At 37.9% G+C, this 16,568-nt stretch overlaps 2 protein-coding genes and 1 non-coding gene across 3 annotated transcripts; 2 read left to right on the forward strand and 1 right to left on the reverse strand.

Moving 5' to 3' along the window:
- The first annotated feature begins 378 nt into the window (after positions 1–378).
- Positions 379–9,082, forward strand: LOC127797389 (probable methyltransferase PMT2). The gene is made up of 7 exons (XM_052330245.1): positions 379–687; positions 1,488–2,142; positions 2,279–2,489; positions 2,698–2,992; positions 4,920–5,300; positions 6,422–6,499; positions 8,564–9,082. Exons 2-7 carry the CDS (start codon positions 1,495–1,497, stop codon positions 8,796–8,798), a joined length of 1,848 nt encoding a protein of 615 aa, XP_052186205.1. The 5' UTR covers positions 379–687; positions 1,488–1,494; the 3' UTR covers positions 8,799–9,082.
- Positions 9,083–11,189: 2,107 nt separating this feature from the next.
- Positions 11,190–11,263, reverse strand: TRNAI-UAU (transfer RNA isoleucine (anticodon UAU)). Its single transcript has one exon. It is a non-coding gene; the product is annotated as a tRNA-Ile (tRNA).
- A 1,440-nt stretch (positions 11,264–12,703) lies between these two features.
- On the forward strand, positions 12,704–15,360 carry LOC127796406 (protein PHYTOCHROME KINASE SUBSTRATE 1-like). Its single transcript, XM_052328538.1, has one exon. It carries the CDS (start codon positions 13,182–13,184, stop codon positions 14,550–14,552), a length of 1,371 nt encoding a protein of 456 aa, XP_052184498.1. The 5' UTR covers positions 12,704–13,181; the 3' UTR covers positions 14,553–15,360.
- The last annotated feature ends 1,208 nt before the right edge of the window (positions 15,361–16,568 follow it).

The following is a 16,568-nucleotide window of genomic DNA, read 5'->3' on the forward strand; positions in this document are numbered from 1 at the left end:
CTAATAATTAATAAATAATAAATAATTTCGTATCCATTGTATCGTTCACAGCTGTCGTCGGTGAGGTTTATTTTTATTTTTATTCAGAAATGAATTTGATAAAAAAAATCAAACATTTAAAAGGTAAAGTGGACTAAAATTAATATTTCAAAAGTTAAAAGAGCAAATAAAACAAAGTTAGGGACTAAATTGACAAAAAGTAGAAAATCAATTTAGCCTTTTTTTTTTTAATTTGTGTTTTCCAAATACTAATGTCAATTTTTGTGAATAAATAAAAATTATGGTTAATGTATAAAATAAAATAAGGATAATTTTTTTTTTTAACTGCGTGGCAAATGGCTATCGATTGCTATACGGAGGAATCTTGATCCAAGCGGTGTATACTGTATAATATCAATGGAGAGAGAAAAGCTATCGAGAGAGAGAGAGAGGGGGGGAGAGAGACGTGCATCTGTCTATTAATAGATTTCAATTTTCAATCTGCTCTGCTGCCGTGCCGATCGACGCTCTTCTCGCAGAGAACACTGTTCCCATTTTCGACAAGATTTGCCAGAGTTTGAAGAAGGGAAGGGAAGGGAACAGAACCTCTCGTAAGCGATCAAAGAAACCGGATCTTCTCAATGCGATAGGTGTCGGTGATCTGTTTCGTATCTGAATGATCTCTACTCCGTTTCCCCTTTGTTAATTGTGAGTTTAATTTCGGTGAACATCTGTTCTATTCTTGATTTAGATTTGTAGTTTTCTAGTGCGAAGTTCATGGTTTTGCTATGATTGGTTAAAAATCCGTCGCCTTGGTTCGATCTTCGTCGTTACCCCAACGAACATCAAGTTTCGATTTCAGTGTTAGCATTTACTAGCTTAGCTGTTTGAACTTCTTTTTTTTCTTCTTCTTTTATGTTTCTGGATTTTGAAATTGGATCTTCAACTCTTTGTTCGTATGTGGAGTGTACTGGAGTGCCTTTTTTGGCGTTTTAGTTGTTGGCTTCATTGATTCACTAGTCGTATCAGGATCTTGTTATAATATGCTTACCTTATTTTTGAAGCAACAAATCTTGAGCTTTTCTTTTTTTCTTTTCTTTTTTGTTCCTTTTCTTTTTGTTGCTTTTCCTATTTGTTTCAACTGAGCATTTGTATCTACATTCAGCGTCCAGATTTTTGTATGTCAGTTTATAATCTTTCATGATTTGGCAATAAATTGTCTTGATAAGTGCCTGGGATCTTGTACGTAAAGAATCATCTGCATGAGTAATGAATTTACACCAAGTAAAATAAGCTACCTCTTTTAAGCTTTAGATGACATGATGATCTACAGGTGAATTCATATTTCAACATGAATGTTAACTGAGTTACACAAAGAACTCCTGGATTTACTATATTTTATGGTAATAAGAAATTAATTTGACAAGAAACGTATATGTGTCTTGGTGTTGCTTCCTTATGCTTTTGGCTTCCAACTCTCTATTAATAGTACTTCGAAATTGTTCCAGGTGCATTATGGCAACGAAGCTAAATGCTGTTGATGGTAGGACTAGAAGTTCTGTAACTATTTTTATAGTAGTTGGTTTGTGCTGTTTCTTCTATTTACTGGGAGCATGGCAAAGAAGTGGATTTGGAAAAGGAGACAGCATAGCTTTGGAGATGACAAAGAGAGGAGCAGACTGCAATGTCCTTCGTAATCTGAACTTTGAGACCCATCATAGTGGTGAAGCTGGTGTCATTGACGATTCCGAATCAAAAATTAAAGAGTTTAAGCCATGTGATGCCCGTTATACAGACTACACGCCCTGCCAAGATCAAAGGAGAGCCATGACCTTCCCAAGGGATAACATGATTTACCGTGAACGGCATTGTGCTCCCGAAAGTGAGAAGTTACATTGCCTTATCCCTGCACCCAAAGGATATGTAACCCCATTTCCATGGCCAAAGAGTCGTGATTATGTACCATTTGCGAATGCACCCTATAAGAGCCTGACAGTTGAGAAGGCAATTCAGAACTGGGTTCAGTATGAAGGCAATGTGTTTAGGTTTCCAGGTGGAGGAACACAGTTTCCTCAAGGGGCAGACAAATATATTGATCAGCTAGCTTCTGTAGTACCAATAGAGAATGGGACAGTTAGAACAGCATTGGACACTGGTTGTGGGGTATGTTGAGTTTGTTAAATTTTTCTTATGATGTCCCAATCTTCAATTTTTCTTTTGAGAGATCACTTTCATAAGTTTACCATTTTATTGTGGGATATCAACAGTTAATACTCTAACATTGTGTTATTTTCTTCAGGTTGCAAGTTGGGGTGCCTACCTCTGGAAAAGAAATGTTATAGCCATGTCATTTGCACCCAGAGACTCACATGAAGCACAGGTTCAATTTGCACTTGAAAGGGGAGTGCCTGCTGTTATTGGTGTTCTTGGGACAATTAAAATGCCATACCCGTCTGCTGCCTTTGACATGGCTCACTGTTCCCGTTGCTTAATTCCATGGGGAGCTAATGGTGAGCATTTTATGATTTTTTTTCCATGTCAAATGAGCATAAAACAGGAGACACAATTCTTTAATTGTTTCAACTTTCAAGAAACAACAAGTGGAATAAAAGAAAGAAACAATAAGCTGTGTTTCTAGATGTTTTAGCTTTGTTTATTGGAAATTACATTTTGATGGAAGACATATGTTATTGTTGTCCTGGATTCTTCTATGTGCAGATGGATTGTATATGATGGAGGTTGATAGAGTTCTTAGACCTGGTGGCTACTGGGTGCTTTCTGGACCTCCTATTAACTGGAAAACTAACTACAAAGCTTGGCAACGTTCCAAAGAGGACCTTGAGGAGGAACAAAGGAAGATTGAGGAGATCGCAAAACTCCTTTGCTGGGAGAAGAAGTCTGAGAAGGGCGAGATTGCTATATGGCAAAAAAGGGTAGATGCTGAGTCATGCCGTCGCACTGAAGATGATTCTCAAGCCACATTTTGCACAACAGTTGATGCAGATGATGTCTGGTATGAATCTATCATTATTTTTATAATCTAATCATGGTGTTATTGCTATTGCTGCTTTTAGACATATCAGGCAATATGACTAGATATTTCAATCTATTAATGCCTGATCATAAGAGGAGAACTCTATAGCATAAATGATTAAACATATTCCTGTGATTCATGGATAAAATATTTAACTAAAATATTATGAATTCAGGATTAATATGATTAAAAAGAGCAAGTGTGTTGCAACTTGCAAGGCAAGTTGACTCTGTGATAAGGAATTAGAATTATTAAATTTGAATGTTTTATATTAGGATATTTAGTTATTTATCTTATTTTATTTAGATTTTATATTGTTAGAGTTATCTCTTGTTCATTTTGTTAAGATAGGATTTCAGCCTATAATCAGGCTTATGATACACAACAACAGCAACAACATATCCAGCCGTTATCCCACTATGTGGGGTTGGCTACATGAATTCTAGACTTTTATGTGGTTTATAATCAGGCTTATGATGTAATCAGAAATTTAATTCTTCTGATTGATATTGACACAATTGATAATTCTCTCTCTCTCTCTCTCTCTCTCTCTCTCTCTCTCCTAATTTCCTCTTTTTATTTCTATCTTCTCCTATCTTTTTTGCATCACTCTGTGCTTATAGTTGAATTTGAGTGAGACCTTTCAGCATTGAACTTTTGAAAAGGCAGGATGTGGTCAATTCTGATGATATTTGGAACACTTGAAATTTTGTTATTTCAATCTACTTTCTATGGTCATGAATTTTGTATTCTCTTTTTCAATTTACTGCTGATTTGAGATTTTTTGTTGTTTTCCTTAGTTCCTTGCACTTTCTCAAGGTCAGTGTGCTAAATAGTTTTTCTCTTGAGAGTCATAAAAGTATATAGTAAGTATTGTTCTTTTTCTCCTTTTAATTGGAGCAAGAAGGTATCAAAAAGTCTTTCTAAATTTTTAGTTGGATTGCCTGTACTGGACTCTAGGACAAGTATTTAATCAGTTCCACAATGTCTGTGAGGACTAAATACTGCTCACTTTTCACATGTAGACATAGACTTTGGGAGGTTGGAATGGTGTGTTTAGGTATTTTTTTTGGGTGCTAAGGATGGCCTTAATAGTTACTACTGCCAATTTTATACATGTTTTGCCCCCTTAAGGCTGTCTTTTGTTCTATAAACATGTTTACTCAGGGACAAAAAGCTTCTTGTATTATTTATGCTCATGAATTGATAAATTTCCATGTCACTCCCGATTGCCTACTGTTGCTGTTGGGACATCTTAATTAGTTTTCATGCTTGTCCATTGAACAAAGGATATAGTTTTTTTGTTATGCAGATGTGGATGTGGTTGTCTTGGAAGGTTGGTCACTAAATCATCTCTTTAATAGCTGTTCCAAAGAATGCAGTCAGATGCATGTTGCTTGTGCAATATCCTGAAAAAGTGTTATCAATATCATGACCCTAAAATGCAATACTTGCATTATGTGGGATCTGAAGTGACCTAATACAGACAGAATTGGTGAAAGTTTCCTGTACTGCCTGTTCTTTGGTGATGGTGGAAATTTGTCTGAGATGCCAATACTTATAATGTCTCAGAGCACAATAAGACTAACAAAATCAATATAAAAGGAAAGAGAAAGCAGTTGCATATATCGAACATGGGCAAATAATAGCCAAGCCTGTCTTTTCCTCCCTGATATTCACCCTCCTTTTCCTTTGCTTTTTGGGTCCAAAAGAAAATATGTTTGATTTTATCACAATTTGAGCAAGTTGAATAATTAGAGGTCTCCAAATAATTCATGTGGTTCAAGACCATCAGTCTATTAATACACTGCTATTTTGTTGAAGAGTATGGATGATTGAACCAGCATTTTAGTGCTGTGAAAAATTTGTATGCCTAATCTTCTCTACTTCTTTTGGTCATTACTAGGTACAAGAAAATGGAAAAATGCATTACTCCATATCCAAATGCTTACAGAGATAAAGTTTCTGAAATCAAGCCATTTCCAGAAAGGCTTAATGCCATTCCTCCCAGAATTGCTAGTGGATCTGTTCCTGGAGTCTCTGTTGATTCATACCTGGAGAACAATAAGCTATGGAGGAAACATGTAAATGCTTACAAAAAAATTATTAAAATACTTGACACTGGAAGATATCGCAACATTATGGATATGAATGCCGGCTTGGGAGGTTTTGCTGCAGCACTTGACTCTCCTAAATTATGGGTTATGAATGTTGTGCCAACCATTGCTGAGAAAAGTACTCTGGGGGTTATATACGAGAGAGGACTCATTGGCATCTACCATGACTGGTTTGACTTTTAAACTTTTTTTTTTTCCAAATATTGCACATATTACATGCCTAGTTTTATACTGCTTGGGAATTTTTATTATTCTAGCAATTGTATACTACTGTAATAATTTAAATTGTGGCAATACTAGAATTAGATTAGAAATATTAGAATTATGAATTTCATACTGGGAAATTTCTCCTTGGAATGAGAACTGAGATTCTCTGATTATAGAGCTTAAAGGAATAAATTATCTAGGGCTGGGTGACAATAGCAACTTGCCATGTTTTGTAAACTATCTGTGCTTTGTTGTCAGCCTGTGTGTGGCTTTGTTGTTCACATTACTGGTTATTCATCTGTGATTATAAATATGAACATTTGGTTATTTGCCTTGAAAAAATTACTGATTCTGATGTCATCTGACATACTTTACTACTAGCACCAATTAGCATCTTGCTCATCCTTGTAGTCCCTGCATCCTTACTGCTCCATGTATAGTACACTCCCTGCCAACATGTTTCAGTAGGAAAATGTCCACTGTCTACCAACATCGCTCTAATTGTATATGGATATCATTCAAAGCCTCAATCCTTGCTGGAATGTTGTTATGCCCTGTGTTTTTGTGCCCATGCATGTGCATCTGGAGAAACAAATGCCGTACAAAGTTAACTCACATGCGCAGATGCACATTGAGATACAGATCCCTTCACTGCCAATATCTACATGTTTTTTGGTTAAGGAGTCCAATATGTACACTTTTGCTGGAAAGCTGCAATGTCAGATTTTACAACTGTTGTTTCTTTTGTTGATGATGAGGAAGATAAATGGACAAGGAAATAACCACACAAAAAAAAAAACTGAGCAAGAGAGGTGAATGTGCCTATTGCAGTTTATTTATATATTAGAGATATGTTTATGTCGCGCTTAAGTTGAGATCTGTCTGCATTCCTCTGAAAATAACAAACGACATACCAACAGATCAGATTGGCTGAGTCTTAATTTGTTTACCTGTTGAAGTAAGAAGCTGTGTTGTTGGAGAAAATTTTTATTTGGCCTTAATTCATATTTCATCGTTTCATTGATTTACTTTCTTCTATTTCACTCCAGATGTCATTTTCACTAGTATAACCTTTTGGGTTCAGGTCTGAAGGTTTCTCCACGTATCCTAGGACATATGACCTGATTCATGCCAATGGGGTTTTCAGTTTGTACAAGGACAAGTGAGTAATATCTTTACTACTGTCCCTTGATTATTGAATAGATGTAAATTCCTTCCTAATATGATTCTGGCCTTTTTTGCGTGAAAGGTTCATGTTAAGTTTTGGTGCATTTGATACATTATGCCATTTCTCTATTTTCAAGGTTCAGAAGTGCCATTCTCATGTTTGAGGCCACATTTCCACTTCTCAAAAGTGAAATGGTATAGGAAACTATAAGTGGAAACACACATGGATGGATTAATTCATATGAGAACTGTTATTACAGATAACATATTTTACTAATATGAACCATGTGTCAAGATTCCCTAAAATCATATTAATATGCTAAGCATAACTCCAGTTGAAGTTAAATCATGCACTAGCCAAATTGCCAAATTACTACCTTTGACACGGTGCTGCCATAAGAGGGGTTCTGAGCATGCTGTGTGTTAACCCCCTTGTAGTTTGGTTGAACTTGGAAAACCTTGGAAATTGACATGGAGTAAAGCACTGCTCTTCAGACTTGGTTCATGTTGCTTGTCCTACAGCATGTTCTAATATAATGATTGTTCACGACATATTTTAAATAATATTCTGCTGCTCGTGTCATCTTTTTGCTGTGTGATGGCTGTTCTTTCTTATGCTTGTTGCTCACACTTTTGTCTGTGGCTATACTACTGGAACTGCTCAAACCTGCATTGGAGTCTCTTGCATGATTCAGGCTCCATGTGGCACTAATTCTTTTTTTAAGTAAAAAATTATCTTCCAAATGTCTGTTTTTTTCTAAGCCACACAAAAATTGTAAATAGAAAAAGGTTGATTCCCAGCAAGACCCTTTGCTGTATTTTGGTCTTTAACTTCAGCTTTAGCTAAGCCACAGACCCATTGCCCATGGTTGTGGGTGAACTAGTGCTCTGCAAGCTTGGTTCATGTTGGGTAGCCTAACCTCATACCTGCTCACTAACCTGACCAAGCTTTTACTGGTGTTAAAATCCTATCTTGATTTGGATGATTTTATTTGAACCATTGGACTACAATGCTAAAGTAGTTACAGCATATTCGGTATATTCTAAATGTGATTTTGCTCATACATCATATTTTTGCTGTTTGATGGATATTCTATCAAACTGCTTTTGAGGCATGTTTTGGTTGTGGGAATGCTAGACTATATTGGAATCTCTAATTTCAGCTTCTTGCGTGATTAGCTATAAATTTGAGCCAAGTCTGGCTGGTTTACTTCATAAAATACCAAACTAAGCCTCTTCATCACCTAAGAATATAAACTTGATTTAATTGTCATCAAAGTTTTCCAGCCTGGGGGTATGGTGGCCTCCATATTTAAGATCTGTTTGGCACCAATGGTCATTAGCTGCTCCTGTTTTTTCTCCTTAGAAAAGTTGGAAGGCATTTTTTTATTAAAAAGAAAAAACAATTTTTTTACCCAAAAAGCAAAGAACAACAACAACAAGAGCAAAAGGTATAACAATGATGCTTTCTTAGCTCTTTTCTCCAGTAATGGCAGATGGTTCATATGTTTTCATATTTTATGAAGCAATTTTATATTAGTATAGGACCTGTCTTATTTTAGGGGCATTATTATCATTTTCCGTATAATGCTACCATAAAAACAACAAACAAAAAATTTAATTTTTTTAAGCAGTTACTAAACTCAAAACCATAGTGCCCCCCCCCCCCCCCCCCCCAAAAAAAAAAAAAAAAAAAAAAACTTTTTTCCTTAACTTCTTTAAGCAAACTTTCACCCCCCAAAAAAAAAAAAAAATGCTGATGCCAAAGGGATGTTTACTGTTAATTGCATAATTGAGGTTTGTTACTGAAAATCATTAGGAGAATCAAACTAGAGCGTGGTTTTTTTTTTTTCATTTTCTTAGTAGATTCATGTCCATGTGTTGCTTTGCTGTTGCATATTGAGGACTGTTTCAGATTGTCTTTTTGCCCCTATCCGCATTCAGAATTTTGTCCTGTAACATATTTTGATTGGTCACTTCACATGATACAGATTATAGACTAACTAAGTTGAGGGTGATTATAATCTGACACACACATACCCATATATAATCAATACAGATGTAGTTTTGAAGACATTCTTCTGGAGATGGATCGAATTTTGCGGCCAGAGGGTGCAGTCATATTCCGTGATGAAGTCGATGTGCTTGTCAAGGTGAAGAAGATAATAGGAGGGATGAGGTGGGATTCTAAGATGATGGATCATGAGGATGGTCCCCTTGTTCCTGAGAAGATTCTTGTTGCCGTAAAGCGGTACTGGGTTGCCGGGGATAACAACTCCACGTCCTTGCAGTGAAGGCCAAACTAGGAGGTTCCTGATCTCAACTCTCTTTGGACAATCCATGAACTATTCATTTCCCCAACATCATTTTTGCTGGAACAGGTTTACTACGGGAGGGGCCTCTACATTGCATGTTCCATCAAACTGTCATTTGTTGTGAATCACAAATGATACAGCTAAGCTTGTACTTCTAACGCTATTTATTTGATTGTTTTTCTTTTTCCTTTTCTTTTGTAGAATGTTATTCTTACTGTTAGATCTCAAGAAAAACTTACTCCCAAAGGGCTTTTACAATTCCATTTCCTGTTTCATATTTACTCTTTTTTGGATGGTAAAATTGGGAAGGTGCCTCTGCGTGTGCGTATTGATGCCTCCTTCCTGCTTATTTTTTATTGGATCGCTAGGGGTTTATGGAAGATGATATATTTGCTCCGAAATGGTGAGTTTTAACTTTGCTTTTGATGTGGTGAAATTGTCTCACCAACTTTTAGTGGCTGAAATTCGGACCAAATATTAAAGTTCTATATTTGTTGTGTACGTGACCGTAATGAGAGTTTATTTGTCACTGTGAAACATTGCACTCAAGCTGTCTCCTCGCAGAACCCACGTGTAATGTTACCCTCTCCCTCAATCCTCGCCCAACTTGTGGAGTTCATTTGACTGGTACTCAGACCAAGCCAGATTAAGAGCAGGGCAATTTGGACCAATTGGTTGGACTTAAGGCATATACTTAACAAAGGGTCTGGGTAGGGTGGTCCTGGTCAAAGAAGAGATGATGAAACCATTTGGCATTTGCTGGGAGATATCAGACAACCTAACATGCAGAATCTTGCTTCCATTTCTGTCCTATCTGACGAACTTTAGTGGTTACAATTGATTAAAAAATTTCTAGACATTGTTTGTATATGAATCATGCTAAATGTAGAATCTTTTTGTACATTTTGAGTTATACAAGGAGGTATTATGATCAAAATGCTCCGTGCTTCATGCGCCTCATGATGGATTTTTTTGTCATTGATATACCTTTATGTAACCCAAGATGTACGCAAAAGGTATACCAATAGCATTTTCCTTTGTATATCAATTGCACAATCATATAAAACAGTCAATTGATAATATGTCAGACCACTTCTCAAAATCATGATTAGTCTGTCCTTCCGCATTGATAATTAGTGAACATAAACTTGGCTAAATATATATATTTTTATATTTATATTTTTTACGTTTTTTTCTCGTATGACTATTTAAACTTTTTGTTGTTTTGATTACATTCCTAAACTAATACATTTTTGACTCAATTATACACCTCAATTAAAGCGTGCAAGATACATGTGTTGAAATGCCTAAACCATCTCTCACGCCACCATTATCTTTGCCACAACTTCTTCCTTTAGTGGTTAGCAATGAGGCAGGTGTAGGCCAATGGTTATGGCAAAAGGTGCTAAGGCTATTGTTAGTTGGAAGAGGTGAAAGACGAAAGAGCTAGCGATAGTAGAAGGTGTAGAGGCTATCGTTGGTAATGGTGGAAGGCAAAGGGGCAAAGGCATTGGCAATGTGGAAGGCGAAGAAACAAAGGCATCGGCAATGGCATAGACGTTGTCGTTAGTCAAGGAAGGCAGAAGGTGAAGAAGTGAAGACATTTGTGGTAGCAAAAGGTGTAAAGGCCATTGTCGGTAGTGATGAAAAACAAAGAGGTGAAGGCATTAACAGTGGCAAAAGGTGAAAAGGTGAAGACATTGGTGGTGGCAAAAGGTTCAGAGGTCGTTGATGGCCTTCTGCCACTGCTGATGCCTTCGTTTCTTCGCCTTCCACCATTGCCAACGCCTTTACCCCTTCACCTTCCACTGTCGTCGATGATAGCCTCTACACCTTCCACCATCGCCAACTCTTTCGCCTCTTCCAACTAATGGCGACCTCTACACCTTTTGTTATAATCGTCAGCCTCATTGCTGAAAAATGCATGTGAAAGAGCTATGTTGCACGGAAATGGAAACGAGAAACGTTTTCGATATGAAACGGAAACGTGGAAATAAACGTTTTTTTAAAAAAATAGGTATAAATAGGGTCCGAAACGAAAATTCGAAAACGGAAAAACGACACCTATGAGATGTTTCCGTACAACATAGTGAAAGAGTATACATGCAACATGCGTTGGTCATTAAGGGGTAATTTAAACATTTCAACATCCATGTGTTGCACATTGTAATTTAAGTGTGTTGACGTGTGTTGGATATTTTAACATACATGTGTTGCACATTCTAACTTAAGTGTGCTGACTTGTAGTGGGCATTTCAACATGCATGTGTTGCACATTGTAACTTAAGTGTGCTGACTTAAAAATGTATACGGTCAATATATATATTTCACCTCACATTATTACACGTTGAATATTAAAAAGTCCCAATCTGGTCCCGGCGGGGCTCGAACCCGCGACCTTCGGCTCATAAGACCAACGCTCTAACCAACTGAGCTACGGGACCACGGAGTCTTCACGTGAAATTTACATTACATGACAAAGAAAACACGGCGCAGTGTTTGTTGACCTATTTAAGGCGCAATAGGACCAACGGCAAATGGGTACCATAGATAATGCTCAGACCTAATTTCTATTCTCCAGGACAATGGGGAGAGTGGTTAACATTCCTCTGGACCAAACGGTGGAGCCCACAAAGGAAGTAGGGGGACTACTCTTCACTCTTCTTGTGACTGGATTAGAAAATCCAGCCAAACGCCCTGGGCAATCTAGTTGGTCAAGAAGGGAGTACAAAGTGTCTTTCGTGGTGAATTTTGGACCAAGATCGAGGATCGACTCTCGCAAGTGGCAGTGTGGGGATACCTCTCTCTAAAGTGAGGGGGACTCCTTGTGCGTGGTGAGCCTGAGTCTAGCCACTGCGTCCGATTGGATCACCATGATTAATCCCCCACATCCTATCAGACCGAGTGTGGGGCGTCCAGAATGAAAGATTTTACCTTTTGTACGAAGAAAACCCAGCAAAACATCAAATCTACTACGCTTGATAACCTTCCCTATTTCTTGCTGTCTATAGTTTCTTCCCAATAATTGCCATCCAAACCACTTCAACCTACTCTTTCCCATCCATCACTTGGGGTGATAACAGACAGACGTCAATCGATTCCACGAATCAATCATCATAACATTGATATTGACAGGAACCAAGCCTTTGAGAAGGATCTTAAATCAGTTCAAAAAGGGTTGCTTACTCAACTGCTTAAAAAAACCACCAAAACCAGAAGATAAAGAGAAGAAATTGCTTAAAAAAACCACCAAAAACAGAAGATGAAGAGAAGAAATTATCATAAAAGATTCAATGGGTGAGGGTAATTCTCATGTTGAATTCTTAAAAATTGTAGATTGTCTTGTCTAAACGCTCAAACTTGTAACTATACGGGTGATTTTATATTTTATATTATTACTTTTACTTTCAATGTATCTTATTTCCGGTAATGGGTTACAGAAAACAGGCTTCTTAGTTTGGTGGGAACTTGTCATTACTTTTGAGTTTTTTGGGGCATTTTAAGTCTTGCATTATTAGGTTCTATTGGAGCATTTTAATTTTTGTCTTATTAAGGTTGTGTTATTAAGTTCAAAACTTTATCTTAACACAACATTTCAAAAATTATGTCTTATTGGATTTTTTTATTAGGACACTTCATTGTTGTATCTCATTCAAAATATTTTATTCAGACATTTTTTTAAATTGTGTCGTAAAATATTATTTTATAAAGTACTTTTAAAAAAATGTCCTAAAAAAATTGCCCAGTAAGTGTTTTTTTGTTGTAGTGAGATTAGGTAGGTTTAATTGTTGCCAATATTTATCGGACAGACTGCACACCTGTTAATATGAGCCATGTTCATTGCCAAATCGCCATCTAGTGAAAAGGTGGGGGATAATAAGATTACGTGCTGTTGGCATATTCAATGTGGTGTTCTTGTCAGCCAGATAATGCTGAAAACCTCATGGCACCAACCATATGGCAAAAATCTTGACGAAGGGGTAAATTTAGTCGCCTGGGATGAGCATATAATGACCCTGTTCTCACCATCTTGGTGCTCAAGTTCAGGACTTTTTGGCTTGTGGAACTCATCCTCTGAACTGATTCTGCACCAAAAAGTTGCTTTGAATTGAACTTTGTTGCTTTTGCTGCCTTGGTTGACCTCAAGATTCAATAATATAATTCATTTCCAATCCAGCAATCTTTTCCTTTTCCACTTTTCTTTTCTGTTTGGTTCCTAGCTGGTTCAGAGTGCTGTCTCTTTCATTTTGCTTTTGTAGCTTTGTTGCTTCATGTTCATTGAGTTTCTTTGAATCCAAATTTGATTCTCTTGGGGTCACTTTCTCTTAAAGGGAAGAAATTCTTGTGCAGAAATTAGTCTCCATGGCTATGGTTACCTTAAAATCAGGCTGCACCACCACCATCTCGCAGCCCTTGTCGTTCGATAATCACCAACACCACCGGGCAGACGACTCCTTTTCCTCTTACCTGAACTCTTCTGAAAAAACCTTTGTGAGCAAACTTGCAGTTGCAGAGCCTGGTTTGACTGCCAAGTCCATCTATGAAGGCCTTTGTTTTGGGAAAAAGAAAGAAGACGGGGAAATTGGGGTGTTTGAGGCAGAGAAGTACTTCAACGGAGGGATGGATAACGAGGATTCAAAAGCTGCCAACAATGGCGGTTCAATCAGGTACCAGTTTATGAAAGAAGAACCGGTGGAAGAAGGTCCCGTGAAGCCAGTCGAAATAGGCCTCATGAAGCCAAATATTCAGCTGGGAACTGCAAGTATTTATTCTGATTCAAGCTGGAACAGCCAGAGTTTATTGTTGAAAGATGTTGCAAGAAATCCGCCTGAAAGAAAGACAAACAAAAGGAATGGCAAGAGCCTGCTTGCCAATCTTGGATGCAGCTGCTATTGTAATGGCAAGGACTCTGTTGATGTTGGTAGTGAAAGCAATTCCAGTAGAAGTGCAAGCTACGAAGTGCAAGCCAAAAGATTCACAAAAGAACCAATCCAGAATGGGGCAGAAACAGTTGGTTCAGCCGAAACCAAGAAATCCCAGTTGAATCCATGGATCATGGAGGAGATGAACAGCAAGAAGATTGATCGTCCAGGGCTTGGACTGAGCAGAGAAGAGTGTTTCAGCTTCCCGGTCCTGAACTCGAAGCCCGGGAATGTTCATTCACTGGAGCCTGAAGAGGGTAAACAGAGAAAGTCACTGGAGGTGTTCGGCTCCCCTGTGCTGCACAAAACAAAGAATTCCCTCACCATGTGGACATGGGATTCCGATGCAACAGTGGAAGAACTCGAAATCCCGGTTAACTCTGATGGAACGTACAAGGATACGGAAAGCGATGCAAGCTCTGATTTGTTTGAAATAGAGAGCTTCACCAACAAGTGCAACCCTCTTCTCCAAAGGCAGGAATCAGATGGCTTGTCCAGTTGTGTCTATGCACCCAGCGAGGCGAGCATAGAATGGAGCGTTGTCACTGCCAGCGCGGCTGATTTCTCGGCGATGTCTGATTCTGAGGAGCTAATAACATCATCAGCTGCAGTGAAGGTACAAAAAATGGCTGCGGGAGCCAAAGCTGCAGCCGGGAAGGACATGGAAAAGCGGCGTTCGGGGATCATCTTAGGCTGCAAGAGCCACAAAGCTCTGAATGTCGCTGGAGATGCTTACAGAACTAATGGAAAGTCAGTCTCTGACCTACCAATAATCCACAATTCACGAGGTTTGAAGAAGAGTCTCAGCTGAACAGAATCAGAATTTCAATCCAGAATCTGGCAACTCAGCAATTTATGATAGGTGATTACAGTTTAGCACCAAGTATGGTGGATATATTTTGCTGTTAGCAATATACATTTCAGAAAATAAGTGTGTTTACTTCTTGTAACAATCATCTCTTAATGGATGTCCTCCCTGTGTTTGGTGAATGTATCCATTTGCTTAATTGGAAATGGCCTTGTATGCTGAGGGTTATCAGTTTCACCAAACCAGGCATTGTTGCTTTCAGAATTCTGCCTTTTTCTTCCTTAGAAAGAGCTAAAAATCATGGATCTTGTGTCACATTTGATTTGTTGCCATATTCTTTTGGGCATCTTAAGACTGAAAAAGTATGGAAACTGTGTCAAAAATGGTTCAGAAACCACTGATATTGTTGGATTATCAAAAGTTGAGCAGTAGTGGATATTTCTGCAGGACCACATTGGAAGGAGAAAACTTAAGCTCAGGTGGAATGTCGGCTGAATGATGGGTAACTCTTGACTGGAGACTTCACCCAAGTTGAATAATTCATATTTTTTAAGAGTAACTCTTTGATATTTCTTCAGAATTTTGCCCAGCATGGAATGTGATGATTGGTTTATATGCTTTGGTAGGTACTTGCACATTTCATTCCACTGTTCACAGAGTTTGGCAGCAATCATCCCATAACTAGCCCGTAAGTAGATGGGTCCTGTATTTGACACTAGCCTATGCAATTGGCAAGAAACATCTCTTATGGGATGCCAGATCACTCGAACAAAGCGGTTAACACGAGAAAGCAACCATACACTTTTCCATCTATTTTATGTTTACTCTCAGCCCAAGAAAGTAGTATACAAGCACGTGCATAAAGTAAGAAAAATATTATTGATATACAAAATTCTTAATTTTGTAAAAAGTTAGATTAGGGCCTTTTTGCAAGCAATCTTAACCTAACTTTTTTTTTTTTTTCCTCCTTTGTGAATTTGCAAAGAAAGAGTGGAGGATGGCTGGAACTCTTACTAAAGAGTGGTTGGCCACATGAAAAGGAAGCTAAGCATTGAATGCCACCAGTAACTTGGGAAACTTTTCAGTAAGGACATTGCAAATTTATATGATTACAAAACAGTTCCAAACCATGTGAGAATGATTACCATAAAAGCAGAAGCAGATAAACCAAATCGAAATAAAGGAGAAAATTACCCCAAATTCAGAAGCGGAATTGAACTTATAGTTTGAAAAGTTCAAGTGGTGAAAGCTACTAGGTTAAGCTGCCAGCTTAGAACAAGATCCAGGATGGCCATTGCAATAATGTTAGTTAGGTATGAACATCCAAAATGATATCTTGGGATAGGGTTGTATCTTTGTCATGGACCCCCCCGGAGCAGAAAGTATTTAATGTTGTTGGATAGGGTCAGTTCTAAGTAAGCCAATCCCATATAATTGAGCACAGAGGAGCTTTCAGACTATTAAATTGATAAAAAAAAAGGGTATATTTTGATGGACATTTGGTCCAGGGGGGAATGTACAAGCCCTCTCAATTTCTCATCCAAACATCTCCATTTGCCGAATAATTAAAAGTGATCATGTTGGTCCATAAATAAACCGCACTGGTCCTCGTTTGGATTGGAACTTTGAAAACCCCTTTTTGGATCCAATTATTTCACAATAGACCCACCCCTGTCACAAAAAGCACAATGAACACAAAACAGACTAGTATAGATTACTGCATCTTCTACAAGTAATCTCTAGACTTAACCCCAGTATGAAGTTTCAAAAATGTCAAGTTACCCTTTGTAAATGAACACATTAAAGCTACAACCAGAGAGAGAGAGAGAGAGTCAATAACAACAAATACAACTAGAGAGAGAGAGAGTCACTAACAACAAATACAACTAAAGAGAACCCATATGCATTCAAGTGTTTCATTGTAAAGTTTGGTATACGGTGGATAAAGCAGAGGTAATATAATTTTCAGGCATGTGCACTGTCCATTTTTCTTGGCACGACTCTCAAAAACCCTGGTCT

This window comes from Diospyros lotus, chromosome 3 (genome assembly GCF_014633365.1).
Source record: "Diospyros lotus cultivar Yz01 chromosome 3, ASM1463336v1, whole genome shotgun sequence".
In the NCBI taxonomy this organism is placed as follows: domain Eukaryota; kingdom Viridiplantae; phylum Streptophyta; class Magnoliopsida; order Ericales; family Ebenaceae; genus Diospyros; species Diospyros lotus.

What these genes read in the sequence shown, in the direction of transcription:
- LOC127797389 (XM_052330245.1), top strand. Translation starts at nt 1,495, where the DNA reads ATGGCAACGAAGCTAAATGCTGTTGATGGTAGGACTAGAAGTTCTGTA. An exon ending in AATTCCATGGGGAGCTAATG is followed by an intron (nt 2,490 to 2,697) that starts GTGAGCATTTTA and finishes TTCTATGTGCAG; the next exon opens with ATGGATTGTATATGATGGAG. An exon ending in ATTGGCATCTACCATGACTG is followed by an intron (nt 5,301 to 6,421) that starts GTTTGACTTTTA and finishes TTTTGGGTTCAG; the next exon opens with GTCTGAAGGTTTCTCCACGT.
- LOC127796406 (XM_052328538.1), top strand. Translation starts at nt 13,182, where the DNA reads ATGGCTATGGTTACCTTAAAATCAGGCTGCACCACCACCATCTCGCAG.